Source organism: Mobula birostris, chromosome 4, assembly GCF_030028105.1.
Source record: "Mobula birostris isolate sMobBir1 chromosome 4, sMobBir1.hap1, whole genome shotgun sequence".
In the NCBI taxonomy this organism is placed as follows: domain Eukaryota; kingdom Metazoa; phylum Chordata; class Chondrichthyes; order Myliobatiformes; family Myliobatidae; genus Mobula; species Mobula birostris.
Window position 1 is genome coordinate 191805749 of NC_092373.1, and position 26878 is coordinate 191832626.

Below are 26878 nucleotides of genomic sequence, written 5' to 3' on the forward strand. Positions count from 1 at the left end.
TTTTTCAGTTGCTCTTGTCATCAAATTAAGTTTGATTTCTTATTCTCTCACAGATTTGAAAAAGCAATATTAGAATCTGGAAAAGTGCTTGTCAAGTAAGTTTGTCCCTGTCACGTGACATATCTGGTTTTGCTCTGCATGTGCACTTCAATTAACACATCATTAAATATAGCCAGCTGTCTGCTCAAGTTCTACTTGTTCAGACTGATTATTTTGATAAATTATTTTAAACATGGAAACATAGAAAACCTACAGCACAATACAGGCCCTTCGACCTACAAAGCTGTGCTGAACATGTCCCTACCTTAGAAATTACTAGGGTTACCCATAGCCCTCTATGTTTCTAAGCTCCATGTACCTATCCAAAATTCTTTTAAAAGACCCTATCATATCCGCCTCCACCACTGTTGCCGGCAGCCCATTCCACACAATCAGCATTCTGAGATTTAAAAAAAAACTAACCTCTGACATCTCCTCTGTACCCACTCCCAAGCACCTTAACCCTGTGTCTTCTTGTGGCAGTCATTTCAGCCCTGGGAAAAAGCCTCTGACTATCCACATGATCAATGCCCCTCCATCTTTTTGATCTCTATCAGGTCACCTCTCATCCTCTGTTGCTTCAAGAAGAAAAGGCCAAGTTCACTCAACCTGTTTTCATAAGGCATGCTCCCCAATCCAGGCAACATCCTTGTAAATCTCCTCTGCACCCTTACTATGGTTTCCACATCCTTCCTGTAGTGAGGCGACCAGAACTGAGCACAGTACTCCAAGTGAAGTCTGACCAGGGTCCTATATAGCTGCAACATTACCTCTTGGCTCCTAAATTCAATTCCACGATTGAAGGCAATACACCGTATGCCGCCTTAACCACAGCGTAAACCAGCACAGCTGCTTTGGGCGTCCTCTGTACTCGGACCCCAAGATCCCTCTGATCCTCCACACTGCCAAGAGTCTTACTATTTTCTGCCATCATATTTGACCTAAACCTACCAAAGTGAACCACTTCACACTTATCTGGCTTGAGCTTCATCTGCCACTTCTCAGCCCAGTTTTGCATCCTATCAATGTCCCGCTGTAACCTCTGACAGCCCTCCACACTATCCACAACACCCTCAATCTTTGTGTCATCAGCAAACTTACTAACCCATCCCTGCACTTCCTCATCCAGGTCATTTATACAAATCATGAGTAGGGAGATCCCTGAGGCACACCACTGATGACCGGCCTCCATGCAGAATATGACCTGTCTACAACCACTTTTTGCCTTCTGTGGGCAAGCCAGTTCTGGATCCACAAAGCAATGTCCCCTTGGATCCCATGCCTCCTTACTTTCTCAATAAGCTTTGCATGGGGTACCTTATCAAATGCCTTGCTGCAACCCATATACACTAAATCTATAGTTCTACCTTCATCAATGTGTTTAGTCACGTCCTCAAAAAATTCAGTCAGGCTCATCAGGCACGACCTGCCTTTGACAAAGCCATGCTGACTATTCCTAATCATATTATGCCTCTCCAAATGTTCATAAATCCTGCCTCTCAAGATCTTCTCTGTCAACTTAGCAACCACTGAGGTAAGACTCACTGGTCTATAATTTCCTTGGTTATCTCTACTCCCTTTCTTGAATAAAGGAACGACATCTGCAACCCTCCAATCCTCGAACCTCTCCTGTCCCCATTGATGGTGCAAAGATCATTGCCAGAGGCTCAGCAATCTCCCCCCTCGCCTCCCACAGTAGCCTGGGGTACATTAAAATAAAATTAAGCTAAAACTTGCCTGGTAGTTCAGCATCGATTGTGACTAATCCTACCCCCCCCCCACCCGTCCCTTCTTTCCAGTTACTCATTTACATTTTATATTCTCATTTTAAACCGGATGAATTTAGTAAAACTAAGAACTGGTAAGTGTGTCTTCCTAATTACTACATAATATCTGAAATACTTGGGGTGCTGAGGTAACAATTGAAGCACCAGCAACCCAGGTTCAATCCACAACTGTCTGCGGAGTTTGTACTTTCTTGCTATCACTGCATGAGTTTCCTTTGGGTACCATGTTACAAAGATGTATGGGTCAGTAGGTTAATTGGTCACATGGGTGTAATTTTGTGGTGCTGGCTCTTTAGACTAACAGGACTTGTTATTGTGCTGTATATTAGTAATAAGTAGTAATTAAAGTAAGAGTACAGGTCCTGCCCAGGTTACGATAGGTTTCCATGTCCCTACTGAAATTGAATGTGAATTTTCCCTGTCAATGCACGTTTTGTGATCCTCCAGTTGAGCATGAGCCTCTTGGGGCCAGTGGTTACAGTGTCCAATCCAATAGAAGTCAGAACAGTGGCAATGACCCAAGTTTCCCCACAGCTGAAGATGCCTGCACCAGCTGGCAAATATATCTTACCGATCTCCCAAGGGCTTGTTCATGTTTCGGCTCTATGGCATTTGGTGTTCATAAGCCACCGAGGGACTGAATACTGGAAATGTTCCACAGATCAAACAGCATCTGTGGAAAGAATTTTTCTAGTCACTCTAGACCTCTCTCTGGTGATTGAATCTAAGATGTTAACTGTTTCTTCACATGGATGCTGCCTGACCTGCTGAGTGTTTCTAGTATAGTTTTTTAGTTTTGAAATTGGTTACTTTTCTGTGTTTCCCGTAAAGTTTTAAAGATGGGCTTTATTTGCCACATCTGAATTTGCAGTGAAATGCATCGCTTCAAATTCAAATCAGTAAGGGTGTTGCTGAGCAACCCGCAAGTGTTGTCCTGCTTCCTGTGCCAGCCCAGGACTTACTGACCCCAGCCTGTATGTTTCTGGAATTGGGGAGGAAACTGGAGTGCCCAGATGAAACCCACGTGGTTGCGCAGAAAATGTGCACACTCCTGACAGACAGCAGTAGAAATTAAACCCCGATCTTACAACTGGCGCTGTAGAGCATTGTGTTAACTCCTATGATACAATGCTACCCAGTTAGCTGTTAGTCTTCAAATTTACAGAAGTGAATACAGCCTCTGGCATAAGCTATTCTGCACATGAGTCATCCATTCAGGGAGATGCAGTTTTGTTTAATATTGGGGAATATAAAAGGTTTTTTTTTTTGTGGCTTTGCATAGCATCTAATCCCACCAGTTATGTGAAATTTCCTCATCAAAGATGTAATTAAAATTGACTAATCCTGTAGAACTGTAGCTGAACATGAAACCCATGGGACTGGTGGTTACAATGTTCAGTAAAACTAAATTGCATTCTGGAAAACTAAATGACATGTGAGCAGAAGTATGCCATTCGTCCCATCAAGTCTGCTCCAGCATTGTCATGGCTGATTTTGTTATTGCTCTCATCTGCATTTTCCTTCTGTCTGTGACCTTTGGCACACTTATTAATCAAGAACCAAAACTTCTGCTTTCAGTATACCCAATGACTTGGCCTCCACAGCCATTTGTGGATATGAATTCCAGATTCTCCACACTCTGGCTAAAGAAATTCCTCCTCATCTCTGTTGCAGAGGGATGTTCATCTATCCTGAGGCTGTGCCCTCTGGTGCTAGAGTCTGCCCCACCCTCCCATGTCAGTGCTATAGATTTTTTTTTAAAGTGTATTTTACTTCAGATCTTAAAGCACATGATCAAGAATTGAATATTGTTAATTTTGCAGTAAGTGGCAAGGAACTAAATATATTGGTCTGTTATTTTGAACATGGTAGTATGGTAGCAGGGATTTATGTAGTGCTCTTAGAGCATCAGTGACCTGGCTTCTATTCCCAAGGCCATCTATATGGATTGCATACTTTCTCCCCATGACCATACGTGTTTCTTCTGGATGCTTCTGTTTCCTACCACAGTCCAAAGATGTGCTGGTTAGTAGTTTAATTGGTTATATGGATATATTGGGTAGTGAGGTCTCATTGGCCCTGAAGGGCTAGTTAGTACGCTCTATCTCTAAGTTAAAAATATGTAAATGAATTAACACTAACAGCTCTTCATTTCTTATTTTTAGCAAATTCCCCATAAGAAGAATGAACTCCCTTCCGGTGAGTCACTTTGTCAGTTTTGCCTGGGTGTGCTGGCTTACGTTTCAAAAAATTTTGCAGAACTGAAAACTTCTGGACTGTACAATTGCCCATTGAAATTGGGGCTTTCATTAGAGTGCTTTGGAGCTTGCCTTGCAGGTTGGGGTTACCACTGGCTGGCAGAGCTCTCACTCATGATCCTGCCGAGCATCCAATATGCCTTAATTTTATCTGCCAAGGTATCTTCCATGTATCCAAGCTTCCATTCTTGTTTCAACCCATGTTTCTTAATTGCTAAAATATTACCTCCCCCCTTGGTTTTCTTATACTTGTTATGCCAGTATCATTAACTGGCTCCTGACAATTTTCCAGCCTTTCTCTACACCTCTGTGCAAACTTGGGTATTTCCGTTTTCTATTTCTAGCTCAATATTTCTGTTCTGTATTTTCTTCTTGCCAGCTCTTTTAAGCTACCTCTCACCACCACCCCCCAACCCACCAAGCATTGACAAATTGCCTAATGACCTGCTACATCTGAGTGTGATTGAATTAAGCAAATATATCAAGTACAAAACCTTTTTTTCCATTATGGGTTCACTGTTATAACCTCTGGCTGTTTCATATGTCTTCTGGATGGTCGTAGCTGGGAACAATAGGCAACATGAATCCCAAAGTTTTCCAGTTGGGAATTTCCTTGCCTTTCCTCATTTTGTTCCTGTTTAGTTGGCAGATTTTAGTTACCTAGTAAATAAAAATCATGCTGAATACACGTTTATCTGTCCCCAACACCAACTGCTCCACCATTCGACCACGACTATTTTTTTTAAATCCCTCTCCACCCCATTCTCCTGCCTTTTCACTGTAATCTTTGACACTTATTTCAGATGCTTGACATATTTTTGTGAATTCGTTATCTTACTCTAAAGAGTTCTTCCTGAAACCTTTACTCTGGGTGTAGTGAGGTTCTGGGTTGCCGAGTAGTGGTTTAGATTTAGTAAGCTGTGGGCTGTGTTGCTGCATTGGCAAACGCACACAGAGGAGCTCACCACTACGCCACTGAGCTTGAAAGATCAGTTGTGACCCAGTCAACCAGCAGCTGCTCTCACTGCTCTTCAGTAAGATGCACAGCTGCTTGTCAGTTTTAAAGGAAGCCAAAATAGATGGCTGCAAGCACGCATCGACTAGTTTACTGAACAAGTTTTACTGAATTAGTGGCGCTCGGAGGTGCTTGCATTGCAAGAACTCCTCACTAATTGAATCAACGTGGTTGAGTTTGGGTGAATGTACTAAACTGGAATCAGTAACTATTTTACAATGGGGAAAAGTCTGTTGTCCCTCTAGTATTAGACACGTGTGATCTTTTGTCCTGACTCTTGGCATTAGTTGTGTCTTGACGAGTGATTTTTTTTTTTGCTTTGTTTAATATAGCTCACATTTCTTGGAGCAAGTCCTGCACTAAAGTCAATCCATTGCGACGCTCCGGGTTCTGAGGTGCCTTGCCCAGCAGCTAGTGGCATTCACTCTAGTGAAGGAAACAAAGAAAATAAAGAAAATGTAAGTTCCTTGTATATCTAAGAAATTGGGGTGCAGTTTGTAAAATTTGATTTTTTGTTTGTTTTGTTTTGCTGGCTGCTACATGTATCTGTTGGGGCATTTGGGTCTTTCCAAATTCAGCCATGGTATTTTGATCACTCTTGGGAACTACTTCTGATTTTGACCAACCTGTGTGCATTTTGGCCTTGACGTCAGTGGTGGGGTTTAGTGCTAAAAGATGATGGAATGATACTGTTAGAATACAATGCCAAGCCACTTTTCAATACACATTTTGAACAAGGATAGAGATCAACATAGACAAAATGCCGGAGGAACTCAGCAGGCCAGGCAGCATCTATTTGAGCTGGGGAGATTACTCATGAGTTAGGGATTGTGGCCCTGGAGTCGGTCAGATTTCTGATGGAAACTGCTCAGAAGGACATTGGTAGAATATTTTCCCCCTCACCAGAAAGCTGAGACCCAAAGTGGCTGAGGATCATAAATTTAGACTGCAATTCAAAACTATTTATGTTCTGAGTTGGTAGCTGAAGAGAGTCATGGTGGTATACTGAGGTCAGAGATAATCCATTTTCAATTCATAAATGTTCCTGGTATACAGTATAGAAGTCGGTTGGAAAACAGATTAACAACTACACTCGGGCGCCTCTTCTACCTAATAAAGTGCCCTACTGAGTGTACACATGTGGCCTTCTGCAGTAGCCCATCCACTTAAATGTTCGATGTGTTGTACGTTCAGAGATGTTCTTCTGCACACCACTGTAATGGGTGGTGGTTTGAGTTACTTCCTGTCAGCTTGAACCTGTCTGGCCATTGTCCTCTGACCTAATTTTAAAAAAGGCATTTTTGCCCACAGCTGCCGCTCACAGGGTGTTTTTAGTTGCATCATTCTTTGCAAACTAGTGAATCCCAGTCTGAGATGCTCACCCCACATTATTTGCCACCAATAGTCATTCCATAGTCAGTCACTTGGATCACAAATTTTTCCCCATTCTGAAGTTTGGTCTGAACAACAGTTAACCCCGAACTCTTAACCATGTCTGCTTGCTTTTATCTATTGAATCGCTACCATGTGGTTATTGTTCCTGTCCGCACCTTGTGGCGCTTCGGATGGCAACCTTGCTGTTTCTTTAGTATTTGTTTTTTATGTAGCTGAGTTGCAGGTTCTACACTCGACCCAGCACGAATGGAAAGCATTCAAGTCCACTCACTGCAGTGCCATAATTGATTAGATATTTGTGTTAACACACCTAATAAAGTGGGCGGTATGCAACTAAAACATTATTACAGCCTGTCTTGGAGCTGCTGTCTCATGTCTCCAGCAAACAGTTCATTTCTGACTGCGGTCTGTGTGGAGTTCATATGTTCTTGTGGTGTTGCTTTCCCTTGGGTGCTCTCGTTTCTCTCCACATCTCAAATATCCGGGCTGGTGGGTTAAATTGGCTATTGGAAATTGCCTTTTGTGTATAGTTGAGTGGTACAGTTGGATACTGATATGAAATAAGATTAATGTTACATTAATGTAATGGGCTCTTGCAGGTTGGTACAAACATGGTATGATTCTGACTCCAAATCTATGGTTCTTCCCCCTTGAAATTGTCCTTCCTCTAATGACCATTTTGACCTCGGGTGGTCAATATCTTTTATCACGGCTGTTTTAAAAAAGATTGATCTTTCTCTATTTGCCCACTGAAACCTTCCTTGGCCTGTAAATTTTCCAGTTGCAATTGCAAGCACAGGAATACCACCTTACTTGGGTCAGCAATGTACTGATGAGGAGCATAGTTTGGAGTACACTTCAGAAACCCCTGACTGTTGGAAATCTTGAGTATTTTCCTGCAAATATGATCATTCTTCCCTTTGGACAGGCATGTACTTATCTGAACTTAAAGGATGGGCATGTATTATTGTGCAAAAGTCTTGGGCATTCATAGCTAGGGAGCCCAAGACTTTTGCGCAGTACTGTAACTTTCCAGTTACTAAACACTTAAAACTGAGCTATGTGCCTAGATTTTTGCACAGTACTACACAGCAGTGACTTGTTAGCCAGAAGTCCAACTGCAGACCATCTCACTTTTTGCTTTTTTTTTTTTTTTTTTGCCTCTTCACAGGAAGTATTTGAATTCAAAAAGCCTGTCCGACCAGTTTCTAGAAACCGCCTCTTTAGCTTCTACGGTGATGGCCGACAAGAGCAACGACCCAGTTCCGCACCTGCATTAATGGCAAGTAATGTAGTGCCTTGTGGCTGAAAAGATGTCACTCTTATTTTCCACGTTGAACCAAGTTTCTCCCCACCCTGCCTTCTGTAAGGACTCATCCAGACTGCCTTTTGCTGTAAGTGGGATGCCTAGCAGGTCACCTATGTGGGATCGTTGCAGCCTTCCAGTTGCTGAATTTGACACCTTGGGATCACTTTCTTTGTATTTGGACTGACTAATATTAGCTCTAGTTCTCTCTCCATTAGCTCGCCCTGTCCTGGGTACGTCCTACAGTTCCGTTTCACAATTGGCATCCCTTTGTTCTTGCCTTTCACCTCCTCCCATGTCTTTACTAGCTTGATGCCTTTTTTAACAACTGATGCTCATGTTGTGCTTTTATTGGAGATAATTCCTTGTGTCCTAGCCATCCCTTCCTATTTACTTGGCAACTTAGAACCAATGCCTTTTCAAGGATCTGAATTGACTGTTTGCTGAGATGCTGTTTGAATGTTTCCACATTTTATTTTTATTTCAGATAATCAACATCGGCAATTTATTGCTTTCATTAGCAATTTTCCCAGTTCCCTTCCTGACTTGCAGTTTGTGGGTTCAAAGTAAATTTATTATCAAAGTATTACACTCAGTTACCATATACTACACTGAGAATCAGTTTCTTGCAGATGTTGAAAGTGAGTCCGTAGCTAATGGATTCATCTCAGAGTTGAGGTGAGTGAAGTTAGCCACGCAGGTTCAGGAGCCTGATGGTTGTAGGGTATTAACTGTTCCTGAACCTGGTGGTATGGGACCTAAGGCCCCTGAACCTCCTGCCTGACAGTAGTAGTGAAGAGAGGCTGGCCTGGATGATGGCAAATTTTGGAGCACTGCCACAAGAAAGTAGCATCCATGAAAATGTAGAAGGCTTTGTCTGGGATGGGATAGGCTATATCCATCACCTGAGACTCTTCCATCCCTGGGCAATTGTGTTTCCATACTAGGCCATGATATAGCAGGATGGGATGCTCTCCATGGTGCATCTGTGGAAGTTTGTCCGAATTCTTGGTTTTAAGGAGAATAAGTGTAATGGCAGGATTCGGTATTTGGAAATGTGGTTACTAATGTTGATTTGAAAGTGAGGAATTGATGATCAGTTTGAAGAAGCTTTGCCCTTGTTTACATCTAGGTGTGAGGTTCACATGGCTGCTTTAAGCAGTGCGAATTAAGGATCCCGTTCATGCAAGTTTCTGAAACTTGCACCTTCTCCAGCCCAATTGATTATTCTAAAAATATCACAGACGTCTTGTGTATAACTTTAGTAGCGTCCATAAATTTACACACATGGTGGAAAAAATAGGTTGTAGATCTGTAGTTCTGCTGAGTGGTGTCATAAATAGACATTTGCATTCATGCTCCATCTCCACTAATTCCAACAGCTTGTTCTATTTGAATGACTGTATATTCACGCTTCATATTCTTGTGCAGCATTTGATTTCTTTGCCACATTTGGATGCTTTCATGTGAGATTTGTCCATTTCTACTCACTCTGAATTTTGGGGTTAAGTCTGGCTCTGGAGTGACTGATTGCCAGTGGGACTAATCCTGCCTGTAGAACTATGTTGTTAAGTCTGTCCCATTTCTTTTAAATATAGCTCTCGTCTGGTGTGGGCAGTGACTCAATGGATGTCGCCAGTCCAGTATCTCTGCACCGGTCTTCGCTGACCTGTTCTGCTGATGATGAAGATGATGGATTTTTGGAGCTGCTTGATGAAGATGTTGAGGTAAAGCTCTGAGCCGTTTAAACCATTTGAATGTGGTGAATTGTTTTTAAGATGGAAACAGCAACCTACTTGCACAATCTAGTTGTTTATGTAGTACCATTAATCTACACAATGCATTCTTCAGTGCATGATTTATCCTTGATCACAATGGAGTGTATGGCAATCTAGTACCACATCATGCAACAATGTAGTTACAGGCTGATGTATTGTACTTGGTCTTTACACCGAGCTAGGTTTACACATGTTTTTCAGTTTAATACATACTTTTGTGTCACCGTATACCGCCTTAAGATTTATTTTCTTGTGGGCATACACAGTAGATACAAAGAAATATAATGGAAACAGTGATAAAATTATGCACAGACAAGTAATCAATGTGTAAAAGAAAACTGCAAATGCCAAAAAGCAAGAAATAAGAACACGGAAATTGAGTCCCTGACAGTGAGTCCATAATTCGTGGAATCAGTTCTGACTTGAAGCGAGTGAAGTCATCCATGCTGGTTGAGAAGGTTGAAGGGTAGTAGCTGTTACTGAACCTAGTGGTGTGCGATCTAAGATTCCTTCCAAATGGCGACAGGGAGAAGAGTGTGGCTTGGATGGTGGGGTACATTGATGACAGATGCTGTTTTCTTATGGCAGTGCTCCTTGTAAATGTGCTCAATGGTGTGGAGGGGTTTTCCTGAAATTGACTGAGCTGTTTATTTTAGTAACTTGACCAGGTTGCAAGACTGATACTTGCCACCATACTATGACCTCTGTCTTTTTGGAAAGGAAGGTTTAAGTGTATTTTTACCATTTCTAATTTTATTATTAAACACTAAATTGGCCCTTTTCTGTGACAGAATGAAACTGATGTACCTTCTGGCATGGCAAGTTTGCTGAATGCTCCAATTGTGACTAGAAAGGAATTGCCAGGGACTCTGAATGATGTAAGTTTGTGGTTGTGTTCAAATATTTTAATGCATCAAACAATGCAACTGCAGTTTGGAAAAAATATATAATCTTTTTAAATCATAAGGGGACTCCTAGTAAATTATCCTGTGACATCAGCTCCAAGTCACCAGGATCGTCATTTGAAATAAGACCTATCCTAAAGCGACAGGATCGCCCCAAAGATGAAGAGACGCCCGTGAAGAATAAGCGGAGGAGAAGTCTTGCCGGCTCCACTGTGGCGGAGGCAGGAGATGAGAAATTGGTAAGGAGGAATAACTGGGGAACCAGATTATCGCAGAGGCGTGAATGAGTGTCTGGTGTCCGTAGTTAAAGCTTGTGTGTTTGAAGGTGTTCAGATATTACTGTGAGTAGATCCAGTTTGAGTTGGTAGTCTTGATCTTACTGTAGGATGGGATTGAACTAAGCCGAGCACAGAACTAGACATCGGCCCACCCAAACTGCAGTGATCCTCAATCACCTATCTTAGTCTTATTCCCATCAGCTCCCTGCTTGCCTACACCCTGGGTCAATGGTGGGTCAAAGTTTACCCACCACCTAGCACCTTGCATTATGGAGACAATCCAACGTGCCAGAGAAAACCTATGTAGTTAACGGGGAAACTTGCCTCCACATACAGCACAACTTGGGATTGAACCCTGGTTGCTGGAACTGAGGCAGCAACTCAATGAGCTGGATATGTACGAGGGAAGAGTTAGATTGATCTTACAGTGGGTTAAAAGGTCAGCACAGCATCATGGGCTAAAGTGCTTGTATTGTGCTGTAATTTTCAATTTTCTAACTGTTCCACTCAACAATCCTTCAGATCAGTAGTAAACTAAGTTGTGTTTGACCCTGTCTGTCTCTGCATTGATCCCCAGAGTCCCTGTGGCTGCGTTGGGGTAAATAAACTTGCAATCCAGTGTCATCTCCCCACCCCCCGCCCCCCACCCTTTCGCTTCAAATTAGCGAACATTATGTCCATTTTTTCCAATGTAGTCAGGTCAGGTTTAAAGCTCGCTCGCTCTTTGACATATTGATGTTTGGATTATCTGTCAAACGTACAATTCCTGCTTGTAAAGTGCCATAACAATGGTAGCTTCACAGTTAAGTTTGTATCATCACACTGACAATTCTTGAATTGACCTAACTCTACCCATTCTAGAATCAGCGCACACTATTGCGGTCCAAGTCTTTCTGTGATGCCAAAATTGAAAGAGTACTGGCAATTGATGATGGCAGACGAATGATTGGAGATTTCTCAAAGGTACCAAACTTTCTCTAGTATTTGATTCTTAAAGTGAGTGAAGTAGCCAATGACTAATGCCCATTAATATGGACAGGTATCTGACATTCACTGACCAGATCTGACGTGTGCCTTCTCTGAATGCTGTTGGTCTTTAATGTACTTGCCTTAACATTGACCAAATTTGTTTTGTGTTCTTAAAGCTACTTTGCCACTTATTTATTTTTGATGTTGTAGAACTTTTCTAATCACTTCAGTCATACAAGGACAAATGATCCTGTGTTTCAGTACCCATAGCACCAGTATAGTACCTACCAGGTTGTCTTCCAGGGAAAGTATTTTGCATGCTAGAGAATCCAGTCCCACCTGTGTAGTTGTGGCATTCATAAGGCCATGAATTTTCCCAGGTATCTAGATCTTTTCTAGTCCAAATATAATGTATTCACATTAATTATTCAGAGTACGTGGGGTAAATTACTAACGAACTGCCAGTAGTCTCAGAACTGTTTGTGTGGGGGTGGGGGGAGGAGCTCAAGTTAACATTGTTCCACTGCTATCTAGTTAAAAAGATAGAACTTAAATTAGATGGGCTTCACTTTTTAACCTGTGCATCAAAACATACGGAGCAATGCGTCGTTTACAACAGTGACCTATGCAGTCTGAGAATGTGCTTGGGGGCAGTCCAGCAAGTGTCACCATGCTTCTGGCACCCACAGCTTATCAACCCTTGCTAACTGGTGCATGTTGGAGTGCGGGAGGAAACCGGAGCACCCGGAGGGGAAACACGGTCACAGGGAGGACGTACCAACTCCTCATGGACAGCAGTGGGATTTGAACCCTGATTGCTGACACTGTGAAGCATTATGCTAGTTGCTGCACTACCAGCTGCCTGACGCAGTGCCAAGTGAGGTTGCTGAGACCTTGATCCAGCTGATGTAATTATTTTGTCTGTGTTAAACCAGTAATATCTACAAAGAGCACACATGGAAGTTAATGTTAATATCATTTATTGCCCTCAGTTGCCTTGAGCTGGCACACATTTAAAGCATCCATTAGTCTTGCGAGACCATGGATCTGCGCCTGGAAAGTCTTCACTCTCCAGGGCACAGCCCTCGACAAGGTTGTATGGAAGACTGGCAGTTGCCCATGCTGCAAGGCTCCCCTTTCCACGACACCGGTGTTGTCCAAGGGAAGGGCATTAAGATCCATACAGCTTGGCACCAGTGTCATCGCAGAGCAATGTGTGGTTAAGTGCCTTGCTCAAGGACACAACATGCTGCCTCGACTGGGGCTCGAACTAGCGAACTTCAGGTCGCTAGTCGAAAGCCTTAACCACTTGGCCACGTGCCCCCATGGCACACATTTAGATCAGCCATATTGATATATCTGTCACTAGCCTGACTGGGTAAGCCTGGCAGGTTTTCTTCCTGAAATAAAATAACTATTAGTCAACCAGTTTTAAAGTGATTGTTGGGTGATTATTTTTTAAAGTCAATTAATTATGTTACTGGCTTAAATTCTGGAATGGCAGCTGGAATTTAAACTTTCTCTTTCTGAATTTGAACCAGTACTCAATTTCCCTTTAGCTTAATGCTAGGTTCTGTCTTGGCATACAAATGCTCTTTGGTAGAACATTCAGAGCTTTAGAAAATGAGAGCAGGTCATTTAGTTCTTCCTCTCAAGGTCAAAGTTGATCTTCTGCCACAACCTCAGTTATATTCTGATGAAATTTCCAGAAATCCATGTCTGTTTTGAACTTTGCCATTTCTCCTGGTCTTGTTCCAAATGTTGTATCCCATATTCAGAGACCGATCTCTCAATCAGTTAGCCTAGGAGACCATCCTCCCTGCAACCAGACCTGTTAAACCTGACGACGGCAAGTTTCAATGATTGCTTATTCTAAACTATTGAGAATAGTCCCATTTTACTGGAATGTTGCTCTGTTCCATTCAGGGATCAGCCAGAATCTTCGTACTCAAACTCCTGTAATAATGGCTTATGTTTGCCTTCCTAATTTGTTACTCCTGCATGGGAGGACACTTGGGTCTTTGGAAAGTTATTGCCTATTACCTAAGGTTTATCTTTATTTAAAACAATCTGAATTTGTTTTGTTCAAAGTGGTTGACATGCATGCAAGTTAGTCGTGCATAAATGTGATTAGTTCACTTTTTTAGTTTGTTACTTGTGGTTCACATGCCATCCTGTTAAATTGAACGAGCCTGTATTTGTGATTAGACTGTGAATGTCAGCGAGTTTGTATGACAGCATTTGGCATTTCAGAATACCATAAATGGTTAGTCTATATGCAAGTTTCAAACCACCAGATTTAGTATTGCATCACATTTTTCCTTTAGGCCTGCTAAGTATTAATGCCAAAACCAAACTGTTGATGATAGCAGCATATCCTGTATACTAACTGATGTGACAAGGATTTGAACAAGTTTTTAATCATTTCCTTGGGCTTTAATGTTGCTGAGTATATGTCCATTACAATTATGGTTTGGTGATCATAAGAAATTTAGCAAAATATACATTTGGAATGACAGTATGAGAGAACTTCAACTGATTTTTTTCCCCCAAAGTTCAAAGTAAATTTATTAAGTATATATGACAACATGTACACTCCTGGGATTCATTTTCTTGCAGGCATACTCAAAAAATCCATAATAGAATAATAACTATAATAAAATCAATGAAAGGCCTCACCACTTGGGTGTTCAATCAGTTTGCAAAAAACAACAAACTGCAAATACAAAAAAAATAAGCAATAAATATTGAACTGGAGATGAAGAGTCCTTGAAAGTCAGTTGTTAGCTTTTAGGCACAGCTCTGTTGGGGATGAGTGAAGTTAACCCCTCTAGATGGAGAGCCTGGTTGTTGAGAGGTAACAACAGTTCCTGAATCTGATGGTCTTGTGGCTGCTGTACCACCTTCCTGATGGTACCAGCGAGAAGAGAGCATGACTGGTGGAGAGGGGGGCAGACCTGATGGATGCTGCTTTCTGGTGAAGTGTAGATGCTCTTGATGGTGGGGAGAGCTTTACCCGTGATGGACTGGGCCATATCCACCACTTTTTGTAGGATTTTCCATTCTTATACAGTAAAATCAGGGCAACAATGGAGCTTTACATCTCGATGAGCTCATGCCTCTGTTTTGCTTTGCTGTCAAAGCATGAAGGAACCATCACGCATCCCACAACCCCTGATGATTCTGTGATTTAAATCGGAGGCTGATGTGCGAGCAGCCTTCAGGAGGGTGCACCCACAAAAAGCATTTGGCCTGGATGGAGGTAGCTGGCCAGGTAATAAAGACCAGTTCTAAGGTCACTAACTCCTGCTTCGGTAGGTCTGAGGTACCCACCTGCTTTACGTTGCTTCACTTATACTGGTGCTTAAGAAGAATGTGGTAACCTGCCTTAATGACTATCATTCATATCCACTGAAGTGCTTTGAGAGGGTGGTGATGAAATATATCAGCTTCTCCCTGAAAAGTGACTTGGACCTGCTACAATTTATCTATTGGAACAGCAGGTCCACAGTAGATGCCATCTCATTGGCTCTTTACTCAACACGGGAAGATCTTTGTCCTCAACTCCACCTTGTGCAATTGAATCCTAGATTTCCTCACTTGAAGACCCCACTCAGTCAGATTGGCGACATTGCCACAACCTCCATCAGCACAGGTGTACCACCAGGATGTATGTTTAGCCCCCTACTCAACTTGCTTTGCCCTTGACTGTGGCCAAACACAGCTCCAATGCCATATTCAAGTTTGCTAAAAGCCAAATCAAACGTGATGACGAATGAAAATCTGGCTGAGTGGTACCTCAAGATCCTTATTCAATGTCAGTAAGACCAAGGAGCTGTTTGGCTTCAGAAGGAGGAAACTGGATGTCCATGAGCCAGTCCTTGTCAGAGGTGGAGAGGGTCAGTAACTTTAAATTCCTTGGTATAATTTTGGAGGACCTATCCGGTCCCAGCACAAGTGCCACTAAGAAGAAAGCATGCCAGAGCTGCTACTTGGGGGGGCGTCTGTGAAGATTCGGTATGACATCTAAAACTTTGATGAACTTCTATAGTTGTATGGTGGAGAGTGCATTGACTGGCTTATCACAGCCCAGAGGTTGATTGGTTATGTTAACTGCAGTGATCTAACTTTTAATTTTGGCTCTGTTGCCTAGGCTTCTGTCTAGAGCTGCCGGTTGATCTGATTTCAAAAGCCAGTCCAGTTGCTTGATGTGTGTTGCTTGAATTTCCAACATCTGCAGAAGTCCTCCAGTTGCTTGTGTTCAGTTTTGTGTGATTATGTAAATTTGGCCACCCGGGTTTCTAGTAACCACATTAAAGGATCATTGGTTATTACTTTGCCTTTGATGCAAATTGTTAAGTAAGTTATTAAGTGGCAAACCTCCATTTTCAGTCCTAGATGCCACAGCACACAGATAACTAAAGTCTCCTGTCACCCTGACTTGGAAATGTATTTCTGGTTCTCTGACCCTTGTTACTCAACGGTGCTGGGAGCATTATCATCTGAACTGAAGTGGCAGCTACTTATACTTTATACTTTAGCTACTTGAGTTCATTTCAGGACAGACAAGGATCTTGCCTATGATGTCCGTCCTTTGAATTTGCAAAATACAGTTTGTAATTAGCACATTTTGAAATTTGAATGTTATGTTGATTGTTTGGATTTACATGTTTATTGTACGCAGAAAGTTGTCGATAATCCTTCGACATCCCCACAATAGCTGCAGTTATACTTTGTACAGAAGATCTGTTACATAACTTGTATCTCAATGCATGTCTGTTCTCTTTACAGCCGTATATATTGCCCACAGTAGAAGGAAGGCACCAAGAGTTGCAATATATAACACCAGAAATGGTAAGTTGAAATTGCCTTTTGACTTGTTCTGTGAGGTAAAGGACGTTTCCTTGTTATAACAACCTTTGTTTAGCTGCATGCCTTGCTGAGATTAAGCAGTTTTTTTTGAGTTTATAAAAGTGAGATGTACATTTTTTTCCCCTCCGTGATCCTTGTTAAATTTTTGCATTATTTATGCTGTGAAGAATTGCACTTAGGAATTGCAGTTTCTGGGTCTTCCAATCTCCCCTGAAAGATCTTTTCCTAATCCTCCTAGCTCCTTTCCCACTGGATCTCCTGGAACATAGTCAATTGCAGATGTGCCTGTGCATGTGAGAGGCAGGAATACTGACCAATGCCTTGTTAAGTTGTGTTTTAGAGGTGACCGAATATTTGAGTTTGACTTCATGCCAGTGTGCTGGAGCTCTGCCTGAGGGGTGATGGTAACTATTTTCTTGCTGCATTTCAGGTGATTCAGTTAGTAAATGGAAAGTTTGATGGACTTGTTGAGCGGTTCTTGCTCTTCGACTGCCGGTACCCATACGAATATGAAGGCGGACATATTAAGGTAGGTTCAGCAAGCATGCACCATAAGACATAGGAGCAGAATTAGGCAATTTCATGTTCATTGCTAATTTGCTATCTTCTCAACCCCCTCACCTGCCTTTGCCCTGTAACCTTTGGTGCCCTTATTAATCAATAAGCTATCATCCTTCATTTTAAATATACTTAGTGACTTGGCCTCCACAGCCATCTACGGGAATGAATTCCACGGATTCATCATCCTTTGCCTAAAGAAATTCCATCTCATTTGTTTTTAAGGGATGTCCTTTATTCTGAGGCTGTGCTGTCTGGTTCTTCACTCTCCCACTGGGATGCATCCTTCATATCCACTCTATTGAGGCCTTTCAATAGTTGATTAGGTTTCAATCAGATCCCTGCTGTTCTAAACTCCAGTGAATACAGGCCCAGAGCCATAAGCACGCCTTGTACATTAATCCTTTCATCCCTGGAAACATTCTCAGGAAACTCTTCTGGGCCATCTCCAACACTCGAACTTCTGGTTGAATTAGCAAGATTTCATGACTACACCAATTTCTTCCTGAGGGGTGTTAACTGCTTGACCTTGCAATGTATGTTGCTACACCGAGCTGCAAACTGATTCAGTTGGAATTCTGATCCTCTGTCCCTCTGAACCAAAGCTTGTTCATAAGAACAATATAAATAGGAGCAGGAGTAGGCCATCTGGCCCATCGAGCCTGCTTGGCCATTTAATAAAGTCATGGCTGATCTAGCCATGGACTCATCTTCACCTGCCTGCCTTTTCCCCATAACCCCTAATTCCCTTACTGTGCAAATTTCTATCCATCTAAGTAATGGCTTGAAATTGGCACTGATTTCTGAACTGAACCAGAAATGTCTCCTTTGGCCTGTGCAGGAGATAATCAATTTAAACTCGGTAGATGGAATAATTGTATTTCTGCCTTAATGTGTGTTTGCTTGTTGAGAGCTTTGGCTGATCCTGCTTGAGTAGAAATTGGGTAACCATGACTTGTAAAGGATCAGCATCCACAGATTCTCTCCAACTGTTGTTCTGTTTTTGGTTTTGTTTATCTACTACTGTGGGCAATACTTTTAAATAACCCAGAAGCATCTCAACATCGTGTTTTGAGGTGTCAGCAGGAAACTTTTGAGGATGGACATTAAATAGAAATACAAGAGATTCTGCAGATGCTGGAAATCCTGAGCACAAAACAATGCTGGATGAACTCGGCAAGTTGCGTTATATGGGGGGGGGGGGGGAGGCGGGCGGGATTAAGTAGTCAACGTCTCGGGCAGAAACTGAGATGGCACAGCGGTTCGTTTCCCATTGCTGCCTGTAAGGTGTTTGTACGTTTTCCCCTGTAACAGTAGGCTTCCTCTAGGTGCTCTGGTTTCTTATCCCATTCAGGTGATCGACAGGTAGGATAATAAGTCACATGGTGTAACTGGCTGGTGCAGGTTCCTTGGTCTGAGGGGCCAGTTACTGTGCTGTATCTCTGAATAAATAAAATAAAATACTACCTGACTTGCTGAATTCCTCCAACCTTTTGTTTGCTGATCAATGAATATGATGTGTATTATCATGCCGTAGAAGGGGGAAAAAAAATCGCGTGCATCCACTGCGCAGTTGAAAATTTAAATATTTTGTTTCCTGACATTAAGGGTGCCCTTAATTTGCACATGGAGGATGAGGTAGAGGACCTTCTGAAGAAACCCATTGTCCCTGTCGATAAGGCAAAGCGAGTGATTATTATTTTCCACTGCGAGTTCTCGTCTGAGCGAGGCCCCAGAATGTAAGTGACAAACTCATCGTGGCAAAGTGGCTTCTAATGTTGCATTAAATGTGAATGTTGAAGGATGTACCAAAATCTGCTATTTTATATAAAAGCTGGTGTGTTAATGGTTATGAACTTCACTATTTTCTGATGGTTTTTTGCAGTTTTTCGATGTCAGTAAGAAGTAAATGTTTGCACACTTAAACTAGCTGGAGATGAACTGAGGTTGGCTGACCTGCCTTGTGGTATTTGCGAATGTATGTTTGTGGGTTCTGCTAAAGTGCTGTTGTAGCAGTTTGTAGAGTGATTGGGTGTTGCCTTTGAAAGGACGAAGGCACACTTCACATTTACAGAGTTCTGGTTTCTGTGTGGTGTGTTAATCGGCAGAAAGATCCATGACAAAGCACATTGACCTTTTTGTTCTGGTTTCCAAGAAGAAACCAGAATTCTTCAAACATGAGGGTGCAACTGCAGTAACTACCTTGCTAATGTAAAAATACATGGATGAATGATAGCAGAAATTGTCCCTGTCGATAAGGCAAAGCGAGTGATTATTATTTTCCACTGCCGAGTTCTCATCTGAGCGAGGCCCCAGAATGTAAGTGACAAACTCATTGTGGCAAAGTGGCTTCTAATGTTGCATTAAGTGTGAATTAAAGTGTGACATTTCTAAATTACAAGACAATGATTAAGTAGGTCTATCAAAAATATGCAGCGACAGTCACTAGTAAACTTGGCAACTTATTACAAAAGTTGAGAGATGGTGTTGCAGTTAAGAAAGCTGACATATTGGGTGGCATAACATAAAAACTGTTAAGGATTTATTACTTTTGCAAATTGTCAGACTTGGGTAAAAGGAAAAATGCAACCTCAGCTGACAAAAACACAAAAGCACTCCCTGGCTTTTCCATCTGCACAATCTCCTAGTTATGGACATTGACTGTTTTCATTCTTGGATCCATTTGTGTCAGAACTGAACATATGTTATCATACCAGCAAAGGGACAGATAATACACGCTGGTAATGTTTGTTTACTGGCGTTGATTTTAAGGGATCTTGTTTTCAAGATGCATAAATGGGCTACAATCAGAAGGCATATAAGTGGTGGCTGACAGACTGGATCTTAAAACTTGATTTCTTTACTGATTTTGATATTTGGTTGAGGGTGGCTGGACAAAGCTTTTCTTTTTTTAAAAAAAAACGCTCACAACTCATCTAATATGAAGAACTGCAGATGGATTTGTTACTAGAACCTGTGTCCAGTGCTACATGTAATAATTCATAGGTATAGAAAATGCATGTGGTGCAGTGAGGATGAAATCTTTAGACTGAATGTAGTTGCTGCCCAACCGACCATATTACAAATGCAACCGCAGGAGTGAGGAATAAAAGCTGGAAACAGCCAATTGGCCCTGTGCCTGCTATGCAATTCAATAAGATTATGGCTGATCTTTGACCCTCCCGGATTACCATCATATCCCTTGAGACCTTAATTTCCCTTGAATATACTTGGAAGCCACAGTTTCCTGGAATAGTGAACTTCAGGTTCACTTGCATTTAGGTGGTTTGGGGCTGAAACGTAGGGGCGTGTACGATAAGTGAAGAGAGTTGTGTGAAGGAATAGGCAAAAAAAAACACATCCATCACCCAGGACATCCTCTCCTCATATTACCATCAGAGGATTCTCTAGATTCTTTCAAGGAAGAGTTAGATAGAGCTCTTAAAGGTAGCGGAGTGAAGGGATATGGGGAGAAGGCAGGAAAAGGGTACTGATTGTGGATGATCAGCTACGATCACAGTGAATGGTGGTGCTGGCTCAAAGGGCTGAATGGCCTACTGTGATATAGGAGCCCGAAGACACAACATTTCAGGAACATCTCCCCACCCCCATCAGATTTCTGAATAGACACTGAACCAACCCATGCTCACTGCCTCACTTTTTGTGCACTCTTTTGTTGTAATTTAATTTTTTATTATTGAATTTTCTAGTATTTTTAATAATAATAAAAAAAAATTGCATTGTACTGTCACAAAACAATTTTCATGTCAGTGAAATTAAACTTGATTCTGGATTTTGATTTGGTGTTTTGAGGTGATTTCCACTGATCCTTAAATGTAAAAACATTGGTTATAAAAGCCAACATTCCTTGATTTAGATTATCAGAGCAGAGGTTGTGGTAGCAAAATACAACACAAGTTCACAGCTTGAATAAGCACACAGGTCTGGTTATCTCATTAAATATGTGAATATATTGAAGAGGTTATAGAGGGAGATTTACAAGTGACTAGGAGATGGAAAGGCCAGGGATTGCTTTCTTTGTGATAGTGGTTTGATCCTGCATTCTTGTCAATGGTTTTTACTTCCTGAAATGACACTTCTTGTCCTGGTGGGAGGCAGAATCATTTATTCCATAATGCTTGTAATTGTGCACTAGTGGGTATTTTTTCCGGTGCATATTAGTCTTGTTGATCATGTTAAATAGAACAGACAGTTCGCTGTGCTTACTCAAGCTGTGGACCAGTTCAGTGTTGTATTCATTCCAATATGGGGCAAGAACATTCAGAGGTTAATTGGAACAAAAACATGCCGACCTACCTAGTGTTCAAGGGCAAATGAAAGTTGTATTATGAAGACGATGTAAACCTTTGTGGTCAGAATGTAGGCTTTAATAATGCTCTTGGTACTGAGGAAAACTGGCCAAGATTTGCTATTTGTTACCTCACATTAGGGCTGATTTAAAGTTATTAATTTTATTTATCACATGTATATTGAAACATGTATATCAGTGACCAACACAGTCTGGTGATTGTGTTGGGGGCAAGTATCACTGTGCTGTCAGTTGCCAAGATGGCATGACCACAATTTACTGAGACATCCAGTTGCTTATGAAGCAATTGAAAATATGTACTGAATGGTGGAACTTGCTGGATTGGGGTGTCAAATTGTTATTTTTCTTTAACTTCCCTGTGCTTGCAAAGGCATCAGGAACCAACAAAGTCCAGGTGTCCATATGATCATTCCTACAGCCTGTGTGCAAAGAGTAAAATATCTTGGCCAACATTGTAGTCTCAAAGCTGTCCTGTTACCAATTATGTGTTATCAGTCCAGTTTCCTCTACTGAGGGGATGAGAAAACAATTGTGGATCTGCCTTTAACCAAGCCTGTTTTTCAGGTGTCGTTTTCTGCGGGAGAAAGACCGTGAGGTGAATGGTACAGACTACCCAAAACTGCACTACCCAGAGCTCTACGTCCTGAAAGGGGGCTACCGGGAATTCTTTCCAAAGTTTAAAGTAAGTATCAGCACTCTCATTGCTAGTAATAACTGATCATTTAGGACTGAACTCTGTAGGCCATTTTTCAAATAAGAAGTTGAAGCTTAGAGCAGGAGGTAATATTTTGCTTTTGATATGGTTGGGTTTGCATTGTAGAAAATTCCCCCACAAAACTGACACCCAAATTAATGGGATGGAAAATTTTGTGCTCAGTGTGAATTTGTTCCTGAACAGTAAAGCTAGTATTGTATTTGAGGGAAAAAAATTAGATTAGCTTTGTCACATGTATTCGGTGCCATGGTAACGTAGCAGTTAGCACAGCACTTGCCACTCGGGCCTTTTCGGAGTTCCATTCTGGCAGTATCTGTAAGCAGTTTGTATGTTTCTCTTCCCCCCCCCCCCCCCCCATGGGCAATGTGTGTTTCCTCACAGTGCTCCAGTTTTCTCCCACACTCTAAAGATCGGTTCATAGGTTGGTGATTGTGAATTGCCCTGTTATTGGGCTAGTATTAAATAGGTGGGCTGCTGGACACTGCAGCTTGATGGGCCAGAAGGGCCTGTTCTGTATCTTTAAATAATATATTGAAGCATATACAGTGTGCGTTGTTTGCATCAAACTAAATAGCAAGGATTGTGTGCCAGCCATGCTTCCAGCATCAACACTGCAAGCCCACAACCTGAATCTTGGAAATGTGGGAAGAATCCCATGCAGTTGTGAAGATTTGTATAATTTTGCCCAAACACTTTCCTCTTTGCAGCCTTGTTCTTAAACTAGACTGATCAGCTGTTCCCTTATTTCTCTTCCCATGTGGTTAAGTACAAAAATGAAGTTGATTCAGTGAACGTAACTGTCTTCACATCTATAAATGTAACTCTATTTCAGGTGTACTGCGAGCCTCAGGGCTATCGCCCGATGAATCATGAAGACTTCAAAGATGACCTTCGGAAATTCCGCTTAAAGAGCAGAACCTGGGCTGGTGAGCGAAGCAAGAGGGACATGTATAGCCGTCTTAAGAAGCTGTGAAGTGTCTTATGATTCTTCACGTTGAACTTTTGGACTACTTCCTTGTATGTACGTTATGCCTGACCATTGGTCAGCACCAGATACTTCTGTTGGGATGCGGCGCCAAGTTTCAACGGTGTTCAATACACATTCTGCACACTGAATTAGTGACGTGGGCAAGGACCACATGATTTCAAACAAGTCCTGTGCTTGGTGTGAGGCTGATTATCTCAACAACCATGTTCGCATAAAACCCACGTTAACTGTAATTGTGTAGGCTTATCTGAAGGCATCATGGGTTTGTAGTTGGCTGCTTCACAGTCAGCTTGCACTAGTGACTTGTGCATTTAGTTCTGTCATCCATTTAGTGCTGGAGGCTTGTGGGGTATTACCTGAATAATAGAAAAAAAATGGAAAAGAGATGGTCTGTGGCAACCAGTGTGATCTTAGATCACGAAAAACTGCCTAGTGAAGCCTCTGCAACAAATATTGGACCTGTAAACTTAAAACAAAAGAAAACAGTAAATATTTTGAGATCCCTCATTTGCAATTGTAATTCCTTCAGAATAAGGAATGACAACTTTTATCCTTGTGAATAGGTTGAAGTAATCAGACTAGCTTTGGGGCTTCTGATTTTTACTTTGCAAGTTTCCAGTCTTAAATTTGTGTCTGGCACGCAAGGTTTAACATTTTCTCATCTGCCAAATATATTTTAAAGTTGCTCTTTATTTGTCATGCATTTTAACAGCACTTAAAACTGTACCTCATCCTGATATATTAATCTATCAGACATGTGATCAGAAATCTTTTAAGTGCCAAAAACCCAGTGGAACCATTTCTAAAGGTCTTACATTGTGCCTGACAACTCTTCGAAATTTTACTTTTAGTTCAATCAGGTAAATATGGTGAGGTTTTACGTGCCCAGTTCCTGGCTTAGTACTGGGTGTACGGCAAGTTTTTTTAAAAATGATCAACCTTGCTGTTTCAATACCAGGATAAACCATGGATTCATTATGGGATTTTACTGTTCTTGGACAATTGAAAATTATACTTCCTAAATTTCCATTTGCATACCTTTTGATATTTTAAATTTGTTTTCTTATTCCACAATGAAGGAAAATCAGTGATACTAGAAAACTGACTTGACAGTAAGGAAACCTTGATTTGGTTATCTTTTCTATGCAGGATGAGTGACTGTTCCAGAGCTTTTTTAGTTATGGCTCTGTGACCACTGAATTCTTCATTAATACAAGTTTTTTTAAAAAAAAGTTTTCATACACCGAATGATGAAGAACCACCTGACTGCTGCACCCTTTATAAATGAACCTGTCTCGTTCCTGTGAAATTCTGGAAAACTGAGTTCATTGAAACTTGTGCTGCTAAAGGGCCTATATTTCAAAAATGGGAGTGCTTGTTTCCCCACAATGGCCTGATTTTTAATCACCAGTAACTTCAGTCCCAGTGGTTGGGTTAATTGTTAACCTTCCACTGCTGTTCGTTGCAACACTCCTGATTTAACTCTATGGGACATCTTGCATTCAGACACTTTAAGCACACCAGTTCGTCTATGGGCTGACTTATTCTGCCTGCAATGTGCATTAAGTCCAGTACTGGATTCCAGACTCGTGCCTTTGAGAGCTACAGTTGTATACTACCATGTAAAGTTGTAGATTCTTTTATACTGCCTAAATGACCTTTGTTCAGTGATCTGACAGCCTGTGGCAACACCTCTGTGCACTGGTCATTACTGCCTTGAAAGTTAACAATGCAAACTGTGTGGTGCAAGGGATGGGAATTGGTGTGATTTTACATGCGGCTGTAATAAGTGGTTTAATTGTATATTGTGCAAAGATGTACCTATTTCAGCCAAGCTGTCTGAGTGCAGAGAAATAAATGGCTCCAGATAAATGTGTTTCTTGCCCATCAATGACTTGACGGTGGTATTTTGTACGAATGTTGACCTTGATTTGAATGTGAGATTCTGCACCACACCAACAAGATGTTGAAGGAACTTATCAGGTCAGGCAGCATCTATGGAAAGGAGTCAATGTTTTGGGCTGAGAGACGTTGGAGGTCTTAGCCTGAAATATTGACTGTTTATTCCTCTCCATAGATGCTGTCTGACCTGCTGAGTTTCTCCAGCATTTTGCAAGCAACTCTGATTAGCTTTTGGGATTTGTGCTACAATTTTCCATTTTAAGCAATTGCAAGCATCCTGTTCAGATTAAAACTTGTTGCCTGTTAGGTCACTGGCATTTAAGGCAGCAATCAAAGTCCTCCATCTGGCCACTCAATTGAAGGAGCATTCTTCATTGCAGTTTCCATAAGTTTTAGCCCTGAGCTGAACCCCTGAACCTGGAGGACTGGTGGGCTGACCTGTTTGACAAGGGTGCTTTTCCAAGAGCCAAAATATAGGGCCCTGACTCCAGACAACAAAGCTCTCTGGGTCATAGAGGCATTAGATTAGATTAGATTATGAGAACACGCAGTCCTCTTTGATTGTCATTTAGTAATGCATGCATTAAGAAATGATACAATGTTCCTCCAGACTGATATCACAGAAAACAAGACAAACCAAGACTAAAAACCTGACAAAAACCACATAATTATAACATATAGTTAGAACAGTGCAAAGCAATACTGTAATTTGATCAGAGCAGACCATGGGCACGGTTTAAAAAAAGAAAAAAAAAGCTTGGCATGTGGTTTGGCATGCAAGCATCCAAACCACAACAACGTTGGAATAGATTGAAGCTGAGATGTTACTAATTTCCACCCTTTGCATGGTCCCAAAAAACATGAGAAGGAAGGTAAGTGACTGGAAACTTCTGCATGTTTAACTTTCCTCCCTCTGCTGGCTGCACTTGCCAAGACCCTTCATCAGGCCCTGTTGAGAATATAGTGCAGAATAGACCTGCTGAGCAACCCACTGATTTAACTCTAGTCTGATCGCAAGATAATTTACAATGACCAATTAACCTACTAATTGGTGCATATTTGGACTGGGAGTAACATGAGTTCTTGGTAGAAAGCCATGTCAGACCTGAACTCAGAACTCAATGCCCTAAGCTCTAATAGTGTCTCGTTCTTCCCCCAACTACAACGAAGGCTCTTAATGACAATTCAATGAATGTGTTTGGGGGTCAGCAAAATTCCTATAGGCCCTGTGATTTACAATGTTTATAGATGTTCTTGTTTACCTGAATGTCTGTTCAAAACATTGTTTTGCAATGTCCCACTCACTTAGTGATTCTAATTGCCTCACAATAATCCCTCTTGCTGTATGGCCAACTATGTATTTCTGATTTGCAGTCATCGGCAAATGAATCTTACAAGCATTGTTAATGTAAAAATGACCTTTGTCCAAGCCGAACATGTTAGGATGATTCTTCACTTGCCTGACGTGATCTCAATACATCTTCATTTTGCCTTTTAATTTTGGACAGTCCAACCTGATATCTGCTTAAGTTTAGAAGGACAGTTTGATGTAAGGTCCTAAGGCAGGGGTTCCCAACCTTTTTAAGCCGTGGACCCCTACCACTAACCAGAGTCTGTGGACCCCAGATACAGATCCCCTATCCTTAGGGTCTTAGCAGATGCATGTGAAAATGTTGCTTGTGCAGAAAGCATCTGGGAGTTAATATTGCTATCACTGATTCAATTTTATTTAGAGTTACAGTAACAGGCCCTCCCAGACCATCAAGCCCATGCTGCCTAATCA

The 26878-nt window shown here is 41.6% G+C and overlaps 1 protein-coding gene across 2 annotated transcripts in view; it reads left to right on the plus strand.

The window, feature by feature from the left end:
- The window catches only part of cdc25b (cell division cycle 25B), a 40856-nt gene extending 15793 nt beyond the window's left edge, over positions 1 to 25063 (plus strand). Inside the window, exons 4-16 of one of the 2 annotated variants that reach the window (XM_072254807.1) lie at positions 54 to 95; positions 3992 to 4025; positions 5432 to 5557; positions 7666 to 7776; positions 9399 to 9527; positions 10370 to 10456; positions 10546 to 10722; positions 11623 to 11724; positions 16522 to 16584; positions 17033 to 17131; positions 18769 to 18899; positions 22055 to 22172; positions 23038 to 25063. In XM_072254807.1, coding sequence (XP_072110908.1) covers positions 54 to 95; positions 3992 to 4025; positions 5432 to 5557; positions 7666 to 7776; positions 9399 to 9527; positions 10370 to 10456; positions 10546 to 10722; positions 11623 to 11724; positions 16522 to 16584; positions 17033 to 17131; positions 18769 to 18899; positions 22055 to 22172; positions 23038 to 23178 — 1360 coding nt within the window. In that variant the 3' untranslated portion in view covers positions 23179 to 25063. The remainder of the gene's footprint in view (positions 1 to 53; positions 96 to 3991; positions 4026 to 5431; positions 5558 to 7665; positions 7777 to 9398; positions 9528 to 10369; positions 10457 to 10545; positions 10723 to 11622; positions 11725 to 16521; positions 16585 to 17032; positions 17132 to 18768; positions 18900 to 22054; positions 22173 to 23037) is intronic. The other variant, XM_072254808.1, reaches the window with a different exon arrangement.
- Positions 25064 to 26878: the final 1815 nt, after the last annotated feature.